Below are 22,448 nucleotides of genomic sequence, written 5' to 3'. Positions count from 1 at the left end.
GCTCCTGCCAGCTGCCGTGGCTTGAGCTACGGCTCCAGCCGGGTCCTGGGGGTTAGCGCGCGTGCGCGCTGAGGCTCTAGACGGGTCGGGTCCCAGGGCTTCGCCGCGGCTCCTGCCAGCTGCTGCGGCTTGAGCTGCGGGTCCAGCCGGGTCCCGGGGGTTAGCGCGCGCGCGCTGAGTCTCTTGCTGGGTCCCAGGGCTTCGCCGCGGCTCCTGCCAGCTGCCGTGGCTTGAGCTGCGGGTCCAGCTGGGTCCCGGGGGTTAGTGTGTGTGCACGCGCTGAGGCTCTTGCCAGGTCCCAGGGCTTCGCCGCGGCTTTTGCCAGCTGTCGCGGCTTGAGCTTCGGCTCCAGCCGGTTCCCGGGGGGTTAGCACGCGCGTGCTGAGGCTCTTGACGGGTCCCAGGGCTTTGCCGCGGCTCCTGCCAGCTGCCGCGGCTCCTGCCAGCTGCCGCAGCTTGAGCTGCGGGTCCAGCCGGGTCACGGGGGTTAGCGCGCTGCGCGCTGAGGCTCTTGCGGGGTCCCAGGGCTTTGCACAGGGGAAACCGAGGCTCCTGCTGGGTCCCGCGGCTTCGCCTCTCGCTCGGTCAGGGCTTTGCGCTAGAGCTTATTTTCGGGGTATGCCTTATTTTTCACCAACCCTTGGAAATCCTGTCATGGCTTATTTTTTGGGGATGCCTTAAAATATGAGAAACACGGTAGATGTTATTAAACTATGGTTTCCATCAACCCTGGCCATTCATGTTGCTGACTTGGGCTTCTGGGAGTTAAGGTCCAACATTACTTGGATGGTAGGTTCTCCATCCCTGCGTATGGACCTTCTTTCTCTTTGAAAGAATGGGGGGGAACTTGAGATTCCCTACTCTTTTGTCCTTCTTTTGTGTTAATTTCCTTTCCTCCCTCTCATTATGGAGACCTTGGGCCAGGTTGGTTTAACACAGAGCTGCCTGCCTAGAGCAAAGTGCTTGCCTCTACGTGGCCTGGGTAGAAAAGATTTTTTCTGCAGAAGTGTCCATGATCCATTAGAGCTATGAAGAATCCTCTAATCCTGCCAGGCTCTGACCCCTTCACCTTCCTTCATTCAATACACTCATTTCCTGCAAGAGAAGGAAATGGTGCAGTTTGCATATGGCCCCTCCCCCCTCCACACTTTCTGCATTGGCTTTGTTTTCTTCGACTGTATTCTTACATCAGGAAACCACAGCTTCCTTAGAGCAACTGCTGCACAGAGGAGAGCACTTACAACATGCTCCATAAGAGAGTTGGGGTGGGGTGATTTACAGAAGAAAGGCTTCCTAGGAAGTGATGATTAAACTAATTCCACCACAGTGGGTGGGGCCATGGGCATAGTGGGGGAGGGCAGGGAGGGGCAGTTGCCCCCCATCAATAAAAATACATAGCTAACTGAGGTTCTGCCCCCCCTAACAAAAGGCCTGTCCCCCCCAAAAAAATCCTGGCTACACCTATGGGTGGAGCTACAAAGTACTGCCAGGTTCGTTCAAAATATTGCCAGCTGTGGAAGATAAACAAACCCATAAACTGCAAGAAGCATCATCACAGTTCAGGGACACCATTCAGCCAGGCAAAAGCACTCCAAGACAGTGTGAAGCAGGGATGGGGAAGGGACATGACATGGGGAGAATCTCGAGGGTAGGGTAGAGCAGGCATCCCCAAACTTCGGCCCTCCAGATGTTTTGGACTACAATCCCCATCATCCCTGACCACTGGTCCTGTTAACTAGGGATCATGGGAGTTGTAGGACAAAACATCTGGAGGGCCGCAGTTTGGGGGTGCCTGGGGTAGAGGCTTGGGAGGCTGTATTGGCACCTGGGCTTGAGGTTCCTCACCTCCATCATAGGGATGGAAGCATAGCTGGCCTGTTTCTTTCTTGCAAAGTTACAAGGTCCTGTATTTCTGCACACGCCTCTTGATCTGAGCATGAATCTTGATTAGAAGGAGAATTGGGGGCCCTGGAAAGGGACCATTAGCTACACTAGTCAGTCTGTACCCCACAGCCATAACCTACCTCTCCATAACCATTGTGGTTTTTCTGTGTGCTTCAAGAAATTAATAATTAAAGGATTCTGCGAACCCAAAGCACTTGCCTACAGATGGAGACTGCCTACTGCTTCTCTGCATGATATTGCTGTTCTGGCCTCGCTGCCTTCTGTTAGCCTCTACTCATTAATTCTTCCATAGCTCTGCATCTTGTGTGAACTAACTGTTCAGTTATACCTAATACAGCTGAATTAAGTTACCCTAAGGAGGCTGACCTGTTGCTTCGCTGTTGATGTCACTTCTCTAGCTTTGTTCAGATTAGAAGACATGCCCAGATCAGGGGCATCCTTTTAACATGATTTAATAATGTCATTCCTCCTGTGGTGAGAAAGAGAGAGAGAGAGAGTAAAATTGTTGATCATTGTCTTTCTGTATGAATAATTGAAAGCAATAAAATGTAAAATTTAAAAATAATGTCACTCCTCTTTTCCCTACTCCCTCCAATTATGTCAGTGATGTGAAGGAGAGGGAACAACACCTCTGGTGTATAGACTTCAGGTTAAGAGCATAAAATCAAGCCATGAAAAATTAACCTAAATGTGGGGACTTGGTATGTCTGACTTGTAGTTGTGCCAGGTAACTCCTCTGGTGGACAAGTTGACCTGTCTTTATTGTTATAGCCAAAATGGGGGGGGGGCTCATCCACTCGAACAAACCTATGACGCCTCAAAAGGTAAAAAACGTGAAAAGAAGCAAGCCTTAAGCTGGTGCATGATAAGATCTCCCCTCCTTTTCTGAACAAGTGTTAAATAGTCTGTACTTTGATTTAAAATACCAGCAGCACCTTCCTAGGGAGCAATGAGTTGTGGTGATTCTGTTACATAGAAAAAGAAGAAAAAGGTTTATTGACATCCTGCTAGAGAAGATATGCTGCAGTGGATGTTTCCATCCTGCTGCAAAGAGATTTAATATCCTGTTGTATAGATGTGAGTAACCTGTAACTCTCCAGATGTTGCTGGGCCACATGGCTGGCTGTGGATGATGGGGGTTTGGAGTTCAACATCATCAGGAAAGCGACAAGTTCTCCATTCCTGCTATATGAGTTACAAGATATATTGATTGATTCATCTGTGGCCATGCAGGTTCCTAAACTTTCTGATAAGCAGTTGAGTGACTTTGCAAAATTAGTTCTGTGCAGTGGCCAGAAGGAAATGTCAGTTACTCAAGAGAGCACTTAAATTCTTGAAGATAAAGATTTAACATGAAGATCTTATGGCTGGGAATTAAAATGAGTCACACACACAGGTTATCTGCTCCATTGAATAGCTTTCAGAACCTGGAATGGACTCTCCTCCTAATCTTTGATTGCTAAAGTGGTTGCTTCAGATCAGATCCAAGTAAATTCTTTTGAAAATGGATTTAGTGTCCTCTCTTAAATGGTCCCTGATTGTGGTATGGGTTAGTAGCCGTTGACTAATGCTTCTTTTCTTTCCAGAGCGGGACTACCACAGTTTGTGTGAGAAGCAGCCCATTGGCCGTTTGCTTTTCAGACTGTTTTGTGAAACACGGCTTGAGCTTATGCACTGCGTCAAGTTCCTGGATGCTGTGGTAAGCCCACCTGTGTGAGAACCCCTTCCTGGGGATTAAGCATGGGAGCTGATTAAGTTTTGAAGGAAGGGACCCTGGTGTGTGGCCTATTGCAAATCCGAGTGTATGGAGGTGGCCTTATTCTTACCTCATTACTTTCATAGTACTCATATTCTGCTCATAGTAGAGTCTGGAATAGGTGGTGGTGGTTCTTGGACTATACAAGAATATGTGGTTGGTTTGCATCATCTGCCTTTTTATTCTTGGGAGAGGTATGTAGAATAATTGAATATTTCTTTCTTATCCTCATTCTTACATAGGCAGAGTATGAAGTAACCCCTGATGAAAAACTAAAAGAGTGTGGGCAGCTCCTGATTGAGAAGTATTTGACCCCTAAGGTAAGTTTTGCAATAGCTAAACAAAGGGAAAGTTGCCTTAATGAGAGCTGCACTTGCCCTAGACCAAGCTGGGTCAAGGACACGCCTAAATATTACCAACAGGGAGTAAACATTGGAACCTGGGCCTGGCATTAGCTCGCAGCAGGGGTGGGGAGCTGCGGACCTCCGAGGACTTACACCAGGTTTAATTTTAAGTGCCTGGCACTCCAAGAGCTAATACCAAGAATAAGAAGCATCCACCATGTCCCACAGGCTCTCCCCATAATAGAGCAATACTATGTCTGGAGCCAGAGGCATTTGGGAGGAAAGGTAGTAGTGGCAGCATCTGTCCAGCACTTGTCCTTTCACTGCCAGGTACTCGGAAGAAAAAAATTATTTGTGCCAGCACTGCTGCCTCCCCCAAGTGTTAACCTGACCCCCCAGCAAGCTTGGCATTATTACAATCTTTTTAAATTTTCAGGGCCTGGTGATGAAGGGAAAGCACAAGGTTGGGCAGCTGCCATAGCCACACCCTGCCACATTCCCCTGGTGCTGTCCACCCCTGCCACTCTGTATGCTCGCTGGGGGTCACCCCAGGATGGTGCTTTGGAGGGGCCCAGAGGCACCTTGCCCAGGACCCCCTTCAAACCTGGTGCTGAACCTGACTCTATCAGTCTGTTAGTAGTACCTTCTCCATGGTGATGCCCCAAATTTGGAACAGCTTCTTACATGAGGGGCACTTGGTGCTAACTTCATTGACATTCCAGGGTCAGACTCAGGCCTTCCTGGTTTACCCAGGCATTTACGAATACTTAGTTGCTGCAGTAATGAATATGTAATTATTGTGGTTAGATTATCTGGTCTCACTATTCATTGTTTTCTTGTATTGTTGGTTGCATTAATAATGCTGTTACCTGCTCTGGGATTTATGGGAAGGGCAGGGTATGAATTCATAGATATAAAAAACAACAGAACTCTGATTTTCCTGTCTACCCTCAGGGTGTGGATCATGTGCCTGAAGTGCCCTTGGAGCTAGTTAATCTGTGTTCTAAGCGACTGGAGCAGGAACCGGGTAAAGAACTCTTTAAGGAATCTACCAAGTGAGTGGGGGGATTGGGAGGAATTTGTCTCATGATGTGCACATTTCCCAGGACACTAGTCGCTGATTGTCTAGTAGGGGCTAACTTTGCAGACAACCTGTTGCATCTGTAATTGGGTTGTCACCAGCAAGCCTTGGAATTCATTGCATATGTACTGTTTATTTCCCTGCTGTAGGAGAGCCAGTGGGTGTCATCATGTTGTGTATAGGTGTCTTATAAGGTTATTAATATTTGAGTTGCTAGATGGCTTACCTTGCTCTTGATGGTGAATGGAAAAGGAGTCACCCCAGACTGTTGTGATGATGCTTTTGGCTTGTATTCTGTCTCCCTTGGGAACAATGTACTTTCATTAGAAGTCCCAGGGCATAGTCTGAAGGCACATGATGCAGCAGCCTTTGCTGAAGCCAAGCAGGTATTATCTGGTTAATACCTAGATGGAAGACTGGCTGCCTGAGAGCCATATGTATACCATCTTGATTTCAGTGGAAGAAAGGCAGGGTTTAAATAAGACCTACCTTTAAAACATCTCTCACTACCTTGGCAGCAAATATCAGACCAGGCTTGGATGATTGCAGATAACATTGTGGTGGCACTTTGTACTGATGGCAGTGGTGGCGCTTGGAAGCTATGGCAGTATCAAAAGGAGTTTTCTTAAAAGTGAGCCTTGCCTAGAGTACCCTGCCTTTGTGCTGTTCATCTTGCTGCATTTGCCCATATAATTCAGATTTCTGGCCCCAGGTCTTGCTGCTGCAGCTGTGCAAAAAGCTCTGGCAGTGACCTTCGTGGCTGTGGTGTATGAACAAAGAGCCTCTGATCTGGAGCCCTGCTTTCTCTGGCAGCCTCTGAAAAGGGAAGTAACCATCATATTCCTTCCTATTGCTCTCCAGATTGGATAGCATGTTGCCTGAGCCTTCTCAATGTCTGCTGTCTCTGGCAGTCTCCTGGCCTTATGATCAAAGCCCCTGAAGCATCTCAAGCTTTAAAACTTGATGTTCATTTCAGCTTTTTTTTCTCCCAGAGGTGCCTCAGGTTCTGTTCTCTTTATTTTGTGGCACAGGGAAACCTCACTGTTTCTGATGGGTTCCGCTTCCTTCCTCTAGGCTCATCCATGACTACCTTAGTGTGGCGCCTTTTGCTGACTACCTTGACAGCATCTACTTCAACCGTTTCCTGCAATGGAAATATCTGGAAAGGTAAACCTCCACTTTGCTATGGGGTCAGAGATAAGTGTAGCTTTGCTTTTCAATCTAATGCCCTTGATACTTTCACTGATAAGTGAAAGAGAAAATGCTAGCTGGTGACTCCTGGTCATATAGTGAGAACAAGTCCTCTTCAATATCACTTTTTGCTTTTCATTTTGTCAGCCTTGAAACTTGCTAACCATGTAGTCTTAATCCATGCTATATTCTAGTTCGTCAAGCTTGTGTGTATACTATGCCTTGCATAAACTGCAGAACAACGGGCTGAATCCAGCACTTTCCATGTGTGAGTGAAACATGTATGCTTGTGTAGTGAGACTTCACTTTCCTCTGCTCTTTCATGACTCCTCTCCTTTGCAGACCCCAGAATCTGCTCCAGAGGGCTGACAGAAGTCTGCTCACACCACGTTGGATTCTGCCCCAAAGCAGTTTTGCACCATGGGGGATCAGGATAACCATTTTACTGTTTTTAGTGAACTACTTTCAGTTCATCTCGTTTCCTCTGTTCTCTTTTCAGGCAGCATGTGACCAAGAACACTTTCCGCCAGTATCGCGTACTAGGAAAGGGAGGCTTTGGAGAGGTATGTAGTCTGAGCAATGTAGAGAAGGTAGCCCCATGTCTGCTTCAAGAATCTATAGGGCATGGAAAAATTTTCTCTCACACAGAATAAGAGTCCTATATGAAGGGACTCTTGGTCACCTAAGATGCTGATACCTAGAATTATTTAGCTGAATGTTGGGTGGCATTTTGCTGACTGTTAAGTATCTTTTATGCTCCTTTTACATGCAGCACTTCACAAGCAGAAGAATACTAGGTGTGACTTGGGAGTGATTCAACAGGACTGAGTCCTTCAACCATTCATTTTGGATTTGATTCTGAGCTCTGAGTTTGTCACATTCTTGTTACAGCAACACAATTGTGAACCAATTTTTCCAGTGAAAGTTTGGGCTTTCATGGTGTGCCACAATAAACCATTTACTTAATCTCTATGGTACCACATCACTTTTGCTTTCAGTATCTCAAAGTGAGAGTAATGATTTTGGGATCCAATAACCCCCTTATCAGAGCCTATATACTCCAAGAGTTACCTGCCCTATTATAATTTATTTGTTTTTCTTCTTCCCTCAAGGTGTGTGCTTGCCAGGTGCGGGCCACCGGGAAGATGTACGCCTGCAAGAAGCTTGAGAAAAAGCGGATAAAAAAGCGGAAGGGGGAAGCCATGGCTTTGAATGAGAAGCAAATACTGGAGAAAGTGAACAGTAGGTTTGTAGTAAGTACATAGGAACTGCTTTACTTCTGCACTGAGGCTGAGACAGGACGTGGCCATGTCTTTGACTCTCTCACCCTGGTGAAACAATTGTGACTAATTCAGGGGAGGACTGCAATATGTGGAATCTTACCCAGATGGCAAGAAAAGGATAAGGCTGTTGGACTTACATTTCTGGGCCATAAGTCTGCATTACTGCATTTGCAAACTAGGATCTGGCTGTATAGAGATCCCTTTAGTAATAGCCAGCTCATGCAGGTTCTTCACTTACCAGAGATGTTGTGGGGAAGATACAGAGAATCATTATTTTTCATACAATATTATGCAGAAAACTTTCCCTCCCTTTTAAGCTTTAATGCATGACCACAAATGTGCCATGGCTGCTTTTCCATGGCTTCGTCTCTCACTGCCACTGCAACACTTGAAAGTTATGGTCATATGAACAGGGCCAGTTTTGTGGGCCTTTCCCACTCAGTTGTCTGCCTCTTCTAGCCAGGCAAATATCAGGAGGGAGGAACCTACACAGTTGGCTTTTTGAAGAATTGTGATGATATAATAAAGGTACATTACTCTGGGGTCTGGCTGGATTTATCTGTCTTACTGAAGGGGACAAGAGTGATAAGGGAATAGTGCTTCATTTAGTGCATTCCCCCCCAGCCTGGTGGCCTCCATATTTTTTCAACTACAACTCCCATCAGCTCTTTGCTAATCAGGAATGCTGGGAGTTGTAGCCCTAAATATTTGAAGGGTACTGAGTTGGGGAAGGCTGCTCCAGTGGCTGAAAAGTGCCCTGGCAGCAATTGTAGCTCGGCTACTCTTTTTGTTCTCTCCATCTGCAACTTACTATCATGTAGAGACCCATTGCTATTAACCCTACTCCCTCCATACTTTTCAGCTCCTCCTCACCTCTTACCCAAAAAGCTTTATGCAAAGTTAACTCTTCCTGTGTACAGGATGCGTAAATTATCCTGCATCTTGTTTTGAGCATCTATTTTGTTGTGTATAGCTGGTGCAGAATTGTGCCAGTTGTATGTAGGTGCTATGCTGTGCAAGGCTGTTCTGCTTTTCTAGTGGTTGACTGGCCTGCTTGTTTTGTAGGTGAGTCTGGCCTATGCATATGAAACAAAAGATGCCTTGTGCTTGGTCCTGACTCTCATGAATGGAGGGGACCTGAAGTTCCACATTTACCACATGGGAGAAGCCGGTTTTGAGGAGCCACGGGCTGTTTTCTATGCTGCTGAAATCTGCTGTGGCTTGGAAGACCTCCACCATGAAAGGATAGTTTACAGGTGAGAACAGTCTTTTCTCCCAGGTGCAGCTGGGGGTCACACTGGGGTTTTATGTTAACAAGGATTTGTGCAAAATCTTAAGCACTGCTACTATATTGTAAAAGCAGTTGTTCAGAATTTAGCGAGGAAATCTGTGAGGCAGGACTAGTTTCCCAGAACTCACCAGCACAGGTTTTCATTCTCCTTCCAAGCTGAGAATCCAAAACATATCAGACTCTCATTAATGCTCAAGAGGAAGAAAGAAGGGGGGGGGAATTGTACTGGGAAAGTGGCTCTGCCTCACAAATTTTCCATATGTGAAAGGTATGGCTATATAGCTCATATTTTCCTGTGATATTGGCATCACTAATTCTTGCTTATATGTTTTATGATGCTTCTTCTCTGCTTGTCCTGGAGAAGCAACCCATTGAGGTCTTACACAATCTATTTTCCTCCATCAGGGACCTGAAGCCAGAAAATATATTGTTGGATGACCATGGTGAGTAAATGTCTGTTCTAAACACTCTGGCTTCACTGCTATCTCTGCAGTTTTTATATCAGATTTTGTTCTGGGTTGAGGGAAATCTGCAAACTGCACACTTGCATGATTCACTTTCCTTTGATAAGGTCACATCCGCATTTCTGACCTGGGCCTCGCAGTTTATGTTCCGGAGGGACAGACGATAAAAGGTCGGGTGGGAACAGTTGGCTACATGGGTGAGTATGCAAGAAATGCCCTATTGAATTGACTGGGGTCAACGTGGAGACCATGAAGCGCAGCAGCTAAGGACACTGGGTAAAAGCAACATCTTGTCAAAGTTTGCAGTTCAGAACAATAGTGGGTGCTACTGTAGTATGTTGGAAATCCAGTGAAACTTAAACCCTAAGCTTAGGTTCGACATTCTGGTAAGATATTAGTTTCCTAAGAAGATAAATTATCAGTTAAATCTTTAAGTTTGACTCAGAAAGTGCATTTGTCTTCATTGCTGTGTAATCCATTTCACTACTTCTATTTTGGCAATACCTTACTTGATCCTAAGCATTCCTTCTCTTCAATTACATTTGGGCCCTAAGTTTTGTAGGAAATTAGATGGAGGTGAATTAATTCTTTTTACAGTGCTTATAAAACAAACAAGCTCCTTTGTTTCTGCAAAGCTGTAATTTTGTACACTTTGGGACTAACATTTTCCTCATGTCCAAACAGCAGCAGTCTAGATAACAAAATTGTGCAAGAATTGGCACCCCTTTCGAGTGTCAGAACAAGGATGCATTGGATTAGGGAGAACTGGCAAAGCAAGTGGAGTTCGGTGTTGCTGTTGACTTGTGGTGCCATGTTCTGTACAAATTCTTTCCAGTTACTGCAAGCCAAAAACATGGTGGTGGGGAAAATACAGTATTGGTATGGTGCCAGTTAGCCTACGTTCTCTTAATTAGTATATCTTGGTAGATGTTCTACAGACATTGACTCTTCCTTGCATTGTTAGGCTGTTAGGAGGGGGGGGAAAGGATGGTATTTGAGACATTGTTGGGCAATGTGGAAGGATGAAGGGAGGAATTAAACATCATGCTCTGTTGAACTTTCCATCTGCACAACCTTTTAAGTTTGCCAGATGGAACAACCCCCTCTGTTCTGGGGGTTCTCCCATCTCCTCCTCCCACCAAGTTTGAGGAGTGCCTAGGCAGGGACGAAACTAGGCTTTATTTCACTCAGGTCAAAGACCCAGTTTGGCACAAGCACACGCATTTGCATACACACACACACACACACACACACACACAGAGAGAGAGAGAGAGAGAGAGAGAGAGAGAGAGAGACTGGAAGCCTCAACGGTGCCCCTCTGGCAGCTTCACCTGGGGCAAAAACCTGGCTAGCCGCCACCACCACACCATAGCTATGGCTCTGGATTTTGGGGGGGGGGCACCTTGCACAGGGCTTCTGCTGATGGGGAATCATTAGGTGAATCCTGCCAAGGACTAAAGTACATCACAAAGGTGTACAGGATGAGATGGCTCCTCTTTGTGGCACATCACTGAACCCTAGCTGGGGGACTGTTAAGCATTCCATTTCCTGTCGTCTGCTGCTGCTTCTTAAAGCAGTTGCAAGTGCTGTACTTACACTGCCACTACATTAAACATGAGATTTGGAATTGTGCTTGGCAACACAAGCATAAGTTTGACCAGTTCTATTGAGCTCATGGCTAGCTGCCTGAACATTGCCTCAATGCTATCTATGTTGATGGGCAATGGCTCACTAGGGTTACAGATTTTCCCAGCTGTACATGGAGATACTAGGATCTGAATCTGGGACCTGTTGTGTGCAAATCATGTTCCCCTTCACTGAGCTACAAACTTTCCCTTAACACTCAGTACCATGCATTTGAAGAATATCCACAGGCCTGTTCAAATGGTTCTTACTTTTGCAGCTCCTGAAGTTGTGAAGAATGAGCGGTACACATTCAGCCCTGACTGGTGGGCCTTAGGATGCTTGCTATATGAGATGATTGAGGGCCAGTCTCCATTTCAGCAGCGCAGGAAGAAGATTAAGCGTGAAGAAGTGGAACGCCTGGTGAAGGATGTGCAGGAAGAGTATTCTGAGAAGTTCTCACCTGCTTCCCGTTCTCTCTGTTCCATGGTACATATATTGTCTCATCCTTCAGCTAGTTACCCTCCTTTTAGCATTTAAAGGGGGTGCCTGCTCACTTCTGAGAGGGCTCTGGGTACGTTGAGAAAGCTGTACCTGCTCACTGGACACTAACTTCAGAGTAGTGCAGTACACCATAACTTTTGTTTTGGTACTAGATCTCATTTTGTGTATATGACATCTCCAGAGCCAGGTGCAGCCAGGAAATTAAGGCAGTGTACCTTTGTGATATGAACAAAAATTGTAAAAATACTTCTGTTCAGGGCAGTTGTAGCTCGGTAGAAGTTTAGAGTCGGACTCAGAAAACTTCCATCTCATCTGTACTCAATAGTTCTTCATCCCTCTTCAACCTGGCTCCTGGAACATTTTTATTTGCAATAAGAGTAGGGTATGGTGCAATATGGCCTAGCAGCAACTGTGACATGATCCTAGATCCCTTCCTAGAATACCTACCTACCTGGCATCAAGCAGTTAAATATTTTAAGCTTTCCCTTGTCTCATCCTGTTAATTTATTCTCTCAGTTAGCTTATGGGAGCTTAAACAATTAAAGGAAACCTCAGTCATAACCAATGCAGAGGGTTCCATTCAAGCAGGAGGTCTCCGAAGTGTCACTTACCAATTAAATACACATCAATATTTTCAAAAATCCCTTCTCATTTTTTAGTAAATGTAAAGAGATTGGTAGAAGAACTGAGGGTGGGGTATGAAATCATGTGAGTGCTCTGTGTCCCAGTCATCAATCTTGTTGCATACATAACAGTCTCAGATGTTTGGAAGAATTAGCAAGCCTTATTTACTTCTTTCCTCCACACTATAACTCACTTTACATAGCTAAGAGTTTTCACATTTTGCAAGAGGCTTGAATAAGCAATGGTTGGTTGGGAGGGAGGTTGCTTGCTCATGTAAGAAACTTTTATGTCCTTCAATATGCAGATTGATATGTACGATAATCCATGCTTCCTGTGATTATCCAGGATACCCTAGAATGCAGCTATTGGACTAGACCCTTCCCCTCCAGCAGCCTTCTTTTTGTCTCTCAGTGTACAAGATACATTCATTCTGTATTGTAACTTCTGTGGATTGTTGTCTTAAAGCCATGGGATTTCTGATTGGCTAGTGGAGGACAGGGTATACGTCTCAGAAATAAAGCAACAGGGATCCTTCTTGCTGTTTACTGCCTTTTAAGAGGACTGAGAAATCTGAGCAAAAAAGAGCATAATATTAAAATAAAATCCTCCCAGATGATTTTGATGTCTTTTTACTTTAGAGTTGTCATATGTGGGGATTTAGAAGGCCACAGTGCAGTCAAGAGCTGATATCCTATCAGCTTTTATTCAGTTATTCAGAACCAGTAACGTAAGCTGTGTTTTGGGTTCAGTTGGAAAAAAACACCATTCTACCAATGATGGTTCAAGTTCTGTTCCAGAATATTGTTCAAAAATAACATTTAAAGCAATTTTCAGCTTAGGTTTTGTTTCATCTTCCTGGAGGCTGGGGCTGTTGCCCTTTGTAACTAAAGCCTTCTGGCAGCAGTGGTGAACGGTGCCGCTTGGCTGCCCGGGGCGGCACATACGCAGTCTGTCCTAGCGCATGCGTAGTAACGTCACAATGCACCAGGACGGACTGAGCATGTCCGCACATGCACAGTCCGTCCATGGTGGCGTTTGGGCGGCGGCGCGCTTGGGCAAGGGCGGTGTGCTCAGGCAAGGGCAGCGGCATGCGCGGCCGAGGGGCTGGCGGTGCTACCCCTGCGCTGCCCCTGCCAGACTGGAGCTAGAGGCAGCCCACCCTCTATGCCCCTCCCTTGCTACGTGCCTGTCTGGCAGTACAGAGGCTTTCGTGTGACCCCCTGTGCTGTGTTACAGCTCCTGTGTAAAGACCCACTGGAACGGCTGGGATGTCGAGGTGCTGGTGCTCAGGAAGTGAAAGAGCACCCTCTCTTTAAACACTTGAATTTCAAGCGGTTGGAAGCAGGGATGCTCGACCCACCATTCAAACCCGATGTGAGTTCAGAATGCACGTGTGTAGCAGAGTCTTCCTCTTATCATCTGTGTTCAGGTGTAGGAGAATAGCCCTTTCATTGTGCTCCTTTTTCTGCATTCTTCTTAGCCCCAGGCTATTTATTGCAAGGATGTATTGGACATTGAACAGTTCTCTACAGTCAAGGGGGTAGAGCTGGAGCCCACCGACCATGACTTCTACCATAAGTTTGCAACAGGAAGCGTCCCTATTCCCTGGCAGAATGAGGTAGGTGCTCTTCTACTCTTTAGGAGAATTTCTGCTTCTGAAGGGAAGACACGCTGAGTCATCTGCACTTGCTGGGGGTGGGGTGCAAAGCTGTTCCATAAATGACTGGCTGAGGTATTGTATAAGTAGCTAATTTGGGACAAGTGTCATGGAGACACCCTGTCAATGAGGACCTGAGCAGGGAAGACCAATAGTCTTTTTATTCTCCCCTAGATGATAGACACAGAGTGTTTCAAAGAGCTGAATGTTTTTGGTTCAGATGGAGCCATACCGCCTGATCTGGACTGGAAGGGACAACAACCCATCCAGCCCAAAAAGGGTCTCCTCCAGCGTCTCTTCAGCAGACAGGTAACTTGCCTGAAATGTGGGAAGCAGCTTTGTTTTGACATGGGGGTCAGAAACCAGTTCTGGAATGCTCTCTGCCCTCTCTTTGCACTGCACAGGGCTGGCCCATCCATGGGGCAAAATGAAGGAATTTTCTTGGGAAGCATTGTCTGATGATGGGGCAGTAAATGAGTGCCGCCTGCTTGCTTCATCTGCCCTTCTTTCTCTGTCCCTACTTCCCAGGCTTTCCATGTTTTGCTGTTCCTTACACGGTGGCAGCATGCTCAGCGTCTCCATCCTCTCTGCCTTGCATTTAGGAAGGGTAGGGGTGTCCTTCCTCCGAGCAACCCAGGAGAGTGCCTGTACCACTGCCACTTTCCTGGGGTGGTCTTTTAACATTATTTAAAAGTTTAAACACAGCAGTAGTATAGGCACTTTCCACCTCTCTCAGTATGTCTTGCTCTGGGGAAGAACCCCCTTATTTTCCTGAGGCAGAGAGGAGGTGGAGGCATGCTGCTGCTGCTGCTGCATTAACACCAGCAAAACATAAAAAGAGAAGAGGAGAAGAGGTGGTAGAGGAGGAGGGGGTGAAGGTGTGAGAGGAGAGGGTAGCAGCTTTCCTCAAGTGGTACCATGTCTTATGCCACTCCTAGCACCACAGATCTTTCTGTACCTATACACCTCAGACCCATTAGCAGGCCGGCTGCTGTAGTGGCACTTGAGCTCAGCTAGTTCAGTTTACTATTATAAGCTCCATAAACTATCCAGATGTGACTTCCCACTACCAGAGCAACTTTCTCTCTGAATAACCGGAAGGACGTCTTGGGGTTTGGTACTTGACATGGATTTGTGGGTGGCTGGAAGCATAGTCTAATAATTATTGGCTTTAGGCAGCCTTGCTCCTTTTGGCTCTGGACAGATAGTTGGAAAGCAATGTAGTCCCCCATGCACCTAAATGCCTCTTGTCATGGCCAGTCCAGCCTGGCTGTTTCCCATCCCAAAACGTCGTAAGGCAGCTGTGGGAGAGAAACACTTGATAGTGTCATTTGTTCTTCTCAGAAACTACCATAGTCCCTTAACCCCCTTATGTCTTCATGATTTAGAAATATAGCTTCTTGCACAGCACATGTGTTTGCGGTGCTTTTTGCTTAGAAAAAAGTGTTCACTCCCAGTGTTAGGAGCCTGACCTTATTTTGGTGTGTTGTGTGAATGAGAGCCCATTTGAATTGGCACCTTCCCTCCTTTCTGTGGGCTCATCATTTTCCAGTATCCCTCACCTGGCACTTCCTCTGGGTCTTGTTCTGGCTGCTCTGTTTGGTGGTAGTTATCCCTGTAGGCCAGGAGAGGCCTTAGGAGAGGGCATGGCTATTTCTGGCCGGGGCTCTCACAGCATGTTTTCTCTTTCCAGAGGTGAGCAACCTCTTCTCTGCTGCTCTGCTCAGGAAAATGACTACCTGGTGCCCCAAACTCCCCTGGCGGACATGACAAGACAAGGGGATGAGGACTCTACCTCTTCAGTGCCTCCCTCTCCCTCCCCCTCTCTCCCCTCTCAAAAATATGCTGTTTGTTCATTAATAGTTCTTCAAGCCACTAATCCTGCTTCCTGCAAAGCATCGTGAATGTCTTGCCTTCTTCCCTTGCCATGGAAGCAGCTGGATTATTATTTAAACATCCATTTTCTCCAGCTCCCATGGCTTCTTTATGTAGCCTTGCTATTAAGAATGGAAGTTTTCTCTCTCTCCCTCATGTACCCAAGAACCCTGCACACTTTTTGAGAGCTTGCTGGTGTTCTAGACATGTCCTGCTTTCTACAGTTAGGTCATGCTCCTCTCTTATTGCAGTTGTTCCATTGAAGTAATGGTTCATCTTTCTGTGTTTATCTGTTTCCTGCTGTGGTTTTACTAAGCCTACGTAAGACCCCACTGTTGTCCTGGGCTCACTAATGTAGAATAATTTCCGTTCCTGCTTCTGTACTTGGCCATGGCCAAGTACAATTAGATTCCTCACAGCCCATAAATAGGCATTGAAAGGGTATGGAAGAGGCACAGTCTGGTTGTGAATAAGGGAGTGTGGTAGGAGGTCCAGCATGATATTCTCTCTCTCCCTCTCTAGTCCTGCAGGTTGGCTGCAGCTCCACTAGCAGATTTCGTTTTGGTGCTGAGTCCCAAAGTTCTTTTCTAAGCAATGGTTTCTTTTTCTGTGGGGACTGGGAATAGAATCCTGTGGCATGTCTGCGTGTTGAATAATAACTGTACTCACTCTGTGCTTGCTGTGTGCTCTCCCTTTTCCCCTTGCTTTCCCCCACCCTTCCCTCCTCCTCCTGCCGCCTCCTCCTTCCTTCATTCTCCAGGACTGTTGTGGGAACTGCAGTGAAAGTGAAGAGGAACCCACTCGCCTATAGGTCCCGCCAGCCTATTATTTCTATGAGCCTGGCCAAGCAACCAGCTGACTCAACAAAAGAGATGGTACTGGCCTAGCACTGGCTTGGCTTACAATCTAGCGCACATGCTAGCTGTATAAGTGTGGGATCATCGTTTCGGGGTGGCAGCAGACTCCACCCTACAGAGGAAATGCTCCAGGACGGGGGAAAGTAGACACCTCTGCAAAGGTCTTCAGTGTACTGCCAAGGGATCATCCTGCCAAACCTTTTCCATAGCGGAGAGATGATGGCAGGAGCTAGTGAAACATTCCAGGGCTGGCCCTGATCCTGGCCTTTGGCCTCCCATCTGCTCACCTGCTGGAGTTTGTTTTATATATTTATATTGATATATCTATGAATGTATGTATATAGCATATGTAAATTTTTAATTGTTGGGGATGGAGGTCCTTCTGCATCTCTCTCTCTTCCTCACCCCAGCGTCCATGCTTCACCCTAGTGAACACTGTGCACCAGTAACTTCTAAGAAACAAGTAAGCGGCTCTGTTCCCCAAGCAATGGATCCTGGCCCTTTTAAGTTCCCTGTGGAATAGCCACCATTCTGTTCTGCCGGTGGAAATGGGTAGTAGGAGAAGCTCAGGAATGGCAGCTGCAATGCAAGAGCAGCCTCCACTGGCATATCTAGTTTGCAGGGACACAATTGGGATAACCTGTGTGTGTCCAAGACTTCCCCCAGATGACTTGCTTTGTTACCGTAATGCACAATGAGAGTGATGGAGAGATGCTAAGGCTCGTAGACATGTCAAAATAATACCTGCAGGTTTTTCTGAGATGACAGTCTGTGGGTTTTTGGTTGGTTGGTTTTTAACATGGCTTAATTAAAGTAAGGAAGTTTTCAAACACTAGAATAGCATTACAGTTGACTCTCAACTTACACAGGGGTTTCATTCCAGGGATAGCGCATAAAGCCAAAATAATGTATAATCAAAACATCCCTTTAAAAACAGTAAAAGGCATATCCCAGCACTCTCCAACCACCTCTACATTCTATCCGAAGGCTGCACACTCCCTCTCAAGGTTGCTACAGACTCTCCCTGCACCTCCAAACAATCTCCCAGGGTGAGTGCAATGGTTGGTGGGATTGCCAATGTTTCCTCTCCACCACCTTCTGCCATTTATCCCTGCTGCTCCCTTTTCTTCGGCCAAGCACATAAAGCTTGTGATCACACAGGTTAAATGGAAGCTGGTGGCAGCAAACTGGTTTCTAGCTTTAATTTCTTTATTGAAACTTCAATAACGCCAGTATGAGTTGACAAGGAAAGCTGGGGAGGCTTTGACATTTACCTTGGGAACCTTATAAAAGTTGAGTCTGTATTTTTATTTATTTTATTTTCTGGACTACTGTGCCCTATTTTTCTCCCCCAAGAAATGATGTGATTCTATTGTTTGTCCTAGTAATGTTTTCTACAGAGTTCACCTGCCAACTGTGCCAATGTGGGAGCATGCATGGATTAGAGCCTAGAATCTTGAGCCCTCTGCACTTTTTTCAAAGGGTTAAACTTCATGAAAAGTGAGAGGTCTCTAATAAAACCTCCTGGTGTCTTCATTTTTAATGTAAAGCAGGTGCTAGTTCTCTGACTTTGGAACAGCAGCATTGAAAGTGTAGGGTTCACCCTTTTCCCTTGCACAATTTTCCTAATCACATCGCACCACAAAGCTGCTTGTTAGCCTTAGAGTAGAAAAATAGCAGCTCTGTCCAGGTAAAGCTTGGCTCTTTTGGTGAAGAGCTCAGAAAACATTAGTTTAGATTTTCTCTGTCTGGTGTAGCTAGGCTGAAAGTCCTGGTCATCTTTCTCCATAGGAATCTCTTCTACAGTCTTCCATGGCTGGGAGCCCAAGGCACCCACAGAGCTGCATTTGTGCCTTCATGAAGCTCTGATGAGTAGACCTATTTATTGCCTGGACTAAAGATTTCCAATCTCAAATAATTCCCCTTATTCTATATCTAGTGTGCACTTCTTCAGTCTCCCAGCAGTTATTTCTAACCTGGAGATTGTGTGTGAGTGGTGTGTGTGTGATCTGCCTTGCTCCTGGGCAGTTAACCTCATCTGCCAGTTCACCTATGGTATCTCATGCTAGTGTTGCACTGTTCTTGATAATATTGGAACTATTTTGAACTTGTTTGCTAACTGTGTGTCCTGATGATTCATTGCTGTGGTACAGAAGTGGATGCAGTGAACACATTGCCAGGTGCTGGGCAGTTTCATGCTGATGCTCCTGAATGTGGAGCATCAGTCAGCATGTCCCTGAATTAGAAAAGAGCAGCTTCTCTTCATTGTTTTCTGTGTAGCAAATAGATCTTTTGTTACTGCCTTCCATCCTTGTCTGCTCTGCACACTCTCACATACCTCTTGCAGCCTGTCAGTTAACATCCAGCTAGCAATTCAGTAAGGCTTTCTCATTTCTTTCCTTAGAAACTCCAGTTGAATGTGATATTTTATTTACAGACTTCTTCATTGTGTCTTTTCCCTGTCTTCCCTATCTTTTAATTTTATTCTGCCTCTTTCAAATACTTTTGAAAATATTTCTGATCATCTGAAAAATTGTCTGAGAATATCATTAGTCACTTCATCCCACATCATATCTTAGAGCTGATGTACATTTGTAGACGCAACCTGAAAGGCAGAGTTTAAAAATGGAAAGTGGACTGCAACTGTAAATAGAACATGGGCAGATTTCAGTCCAATAAATATGGATGTCAGTCCCAGTTCCAGATGTTACTGCAGGGAATCCATGTTTTTTAAACTCCTGTGTGCTGTTCACAATTGATAGGGAAACCTGTAGTTCTGTCATTTAAACTTGAGTCCTTTTGGTAATGTTTAAGTGTGACATCCCTAAGACTTGTTAAAGGTACATAATGCAAAAGAATAATAAAAAGCTCAGATTCCCTTAAGTGCAAGATTACATGATTTAATAAAATCTATGGCCAGTAGGAAATGCCATCTTAATATTTTACATTTAATCTAATTTGGAAATATAGAATATTCCCTCCTTAACAAAAAAAACACCCTTTAAAAAAAAGAAATAAAAGTTAATGTTCCATCAGTATTATAAATATTTAAGTGTAGTTATTGGTGTTAAAACACAGTGGCACATTTTGTGTTCTGGTTTTTGAACTGAAGTAGTGGAGAGAAAGAAATTAAGTTTCAAGTGTCTTTCTTCATCAAATCTGGAAGGAGGAATTAATTGTCTCCAATTATCTGTGTGGTGGTAGGTGCCTGTTAGGAAGTTGCCTTGCGTCAGGTAAGATTATGGTCCATCCAGACCAGTATTATCTACTCTGATTGGCTAGTGACTTTCTTAGGTTCTCAGGCAGAGGAAGGTGTCTCTGAACTTCCCAGCACCTGCTACTCAGTTGTTTTTCATGGGCCTTGGACTTCCAGAATACCAATTAGAAAAAGATATTCCCTTGTTGGCAGCCTCTCTAATTAGGAATCTTCCCCCCCCCCCCCCGTATTTTAAAAGCTTGCTTGATTAGCAGTGCAATTCTAATCATGTCTACTCAGAAGTAAGTCCTATTTAATGGAGCTTATTCCCAGGTAAGTAGGATGAAGATTGCAGCCTAAATCAAAGCTTGAGGACTAGGGTGGAATTCAGGGTTGCACTATGGTGAATGTCTCATCAGTGCAAGTATTGTAGCTTGTGAGACAGAACAATTCCACCTCTTGTCCCGCACACCAGTGCTGCTGTGGGGGTTCTCCCAACTCCCAAGCCAATTTTGAGGAGCATGGGAAGAGGGCAGAGGGGAAAGCCCTGTTATGCTTATGGGACTCATTAGGTGACTTTCACCCCTAGTTTTATGTGCAAGAACTGAGTGTTCCTGTAGCAATATTCTTCTAAGGTCAGGAGCATCTGGGCTCAGTTCTATGAGCACTTCAGAATTGTCCTTTGTGTCTGCCAAAACCCTGGACTTGTTGGCCTGGGTCTCTTCTCCATTCTCCCTGCCTCTTGAGGATAGGCTTCTGCCTTGACTTTTTCTTCCACCCCATCCCTTTAAAATTTTAAGTTTGTACCTTTGCTTGTTTCTCTTCTGTCTTAACAGGTCTGTGCTGCAGTTTGTTAGCAAATCTTCTCTAGCCTAACTCCGGTCTGATTTGTCTTTCCATAGCAGCAGTGAACTTATGTATGAAAGATATGAAATTGTGATATTATAAAATGTATATGCTGGAGATATGCCCACTAAAAGAATTGGAAATTGGACATGCTACTATCTACTGTCATTGCCTAGGCAAGAGTGTTTCTGGAATTGATTGTTTTTTTAGCGGGGTGTCTCTGTCTCCCCTCACCCAATGGAAATCCAGGAATAAAAGGACCTCCTTCAAAATTACTGCTGTGTGCCCCATTCATAATTGCAGTAGCATTTAGAAACATGATTTGTGAATATGGCTCAAAATGTACTATTTCGACTTTCATCCCATGGTATTTGTTGTAGAAATGCATCACCTCCAGGGTTTTCTAGTGTATATGCCATCTTAACTGAGATGTAGCTGTATCAGGGGGGTCTGATATCTTTCCTTCATCTGTAAGATAAAACTTCACAGATATGTATGTGTGAAATGCACAAGAGTTCAACTGCCACATTTTATGCGACCACACATATTTTAGAAGCTGTAGATTAAAGATAGCACTGAATGTGCTTTGCGTTGCTGAAGCCTGTAGAACACATTAGAACAGTTTTACACAGTGTTGCCATTCCAGTGCAAGTTGGCATCTGCATAATAATAATATATTATTATTATTATTATTATTATTATTATTATTATTATTATTATTATTATGTGTACCCCGCCCATCTGGCTGGGTTTCCCCAGCCACTCTGGGCGGCTTCTGACAAAAAATTAAAATACATTAAAATGTCACACATTAAAAACTTCCCTGAACAGGGCTACCCCCTGCCCCCCAAATATTTAGCCTTGTAGGACTTCTTGAGCCCTGGCCCTCTTCAGTAAGCACACTATTGCATTTCCTATGAAAAATGCCTGGGTGGAAGTAGTTTTTCTATTGGCAGTGGGCCAGGAAGGGAAGTCGTAGTGCATGTGGAGGAATAACTTGTTGCTGGCCTTCCCTCATCTCTTAAACAACATATGAGCTGGAGAAGAGCAGTGTACACTATTCAGAAAATTGGGGGGGGGGTGACAGGCTATTATTGAGGGGATAGCCCTAGTAATATTTTTTTTACCTTTCCTTCTTTTTAAGGCACTAAATGGAGTAAGTTTGATACAGTATCAATTTATTGTTGTGTATTAAAATTAGGGTTGGCTTAACTTTCCTTAAAACCCAATGCCTTAAAATTCAATAAACAGTAAGGATAGAAGAAAACATCCCTGCTGCTTGTGAAGCACTTAACCCGGAGGCTTCTGAATTTCTCAGATTCACATAAAATACTTAAACAGTAAAAATATAAAAGGATATACTCTGGATTATGCTAATTAGAAAACCAAAATCAAGCTGGTTGAAAAAGAGTTTGCCATTTGTTGCTACGGCTGAAAGGCCTTCCTAAGAAAGATGGTATTGGCTTAACTCTGGAGATTTGATTAGTTAAAGAGACAAGAGGGGTGCACATTTAAGATCAGGGATTCCTCCAACTACTATGGTCCCAGACACTTTGGTTTGGGACTCAAACCAGAAGACACAGACACCCAAGGCAAATATTACAAAATACAGTGGTGCCTCGCAAGACGAATTTAATTCGTTCCATGAGTCAATTCGTTTTGCGAAAAATTTGTCTTGCGAATCGCGGTTTCCCATAGGAATGCATTGAAATTTCTTTTTTTGCCCATAGGAGCGCATTAATTAAATTTCAATGCATTCCTATGGGAAACCGCGATTCGCAAGACAAATTTTTCGCAAAACGAATTCGTCTTGCGAGTCACCATCAGATCGCAAGATGCATTCGTCTTGCAAAAAAATCGTCTTGCAAGGTACCACTGTATACTATATGCAGCCTCTGCTAACAACAGCTGTTGGGAACAGTCACAGTTTGCACTAGTGAATACTTTTCAG

At 45.0% G+C, this 22,448-nt stretch overlaps 1 protein-coding gene across 2 annotated transcripts in view; it reads left to right on the top strand.

Moving 5' to 3' along the window:
- Positions 1 to 20,772, top strand: part of GRK6 (G protein-coupled receptor kinase 6) — a 33,008-nt gene extending 12,236 nt beyond the window's left edge. Inside the window, exons 3-16 of one of the 2 annotated variants that reach the window (XM_035105865.3) lie at positions 3,492 to 3,604; positions 3,904 to 3,981; positions 4,960 to 5,060; positions 6,161 to 6,253; positions 6,777 to 6,840; positions 7,390 to 7,530; positions 8,626 to 8,816; positions 9,257 to 9,294; positions 9,423 to 9,512; positions 11,219 to 11,427; positions 13,303 to 13,440; positions 13,547 to 13,684; positions 13,898 to 14,032; positions 16,359 to 20,772. In XM_035105865.3, the coding sequence (XP_034961756.1) occupies positions 3,492 to 3,604; positions 3,904 to 3,981; positions 4,960 to 5,060; positions 6,161 to 6,253; positions 6,777 to 6,840; positions 7,390 to 7,530; positions 8,626 to 8,816; positions 9,257 to 9,294; positions 9,423 to 9,512; positions 11,219 to 11,427; positions 13,303 to 13,440; positions 13,547 to 13,684; positions 13,898 to 14,032; positions 16,359 to 16,409 (1,580 nt within the window). In that variant the 3' untranslated portion in view covers positions 16,410 to 20,772. Of the gene's footprint in view, positions 1 to 3,491; positions 3,605 to 3,903; positions 3,982 to 4,959; positions 5,061 to 6,160; positions 6,254 to 6,776; positions 6,841 to 7,389; positions 7,531 to 8,625; positions 8,817 to 9,256; positions 9,295 to 9,422; positions 9,513 to 11,218; positions 11,428 to 13,302; positions 13,441 to 13,546; positions 13,685 to 13,897; positions 14,033 to 15,416 lie in introns of both variants that reach the window. The other variant, XM_088662106.1, reaches the window with a different exon arrangement.
- Positions 20,773 to 22,448: the final 1,676 nt, after the last annotated feature.

Source organism: Zootoca vivipara, chromosome 2, assembly GCF_965207765.1.
Source record: "Zootoca vivipara chromosome 2, rZooViv2.hap1.1, whole genome shotgun sequence".
Taxonomy (NCBI): Eukaryota; Metazoa; Chordata; class Lepidosauria; order Squamata; family Lacertidae; genus Zootoca; species Zootoca vivipara.
This window is presented reverse-complemented; position numbering and strand designations above follow the sequence as displayed.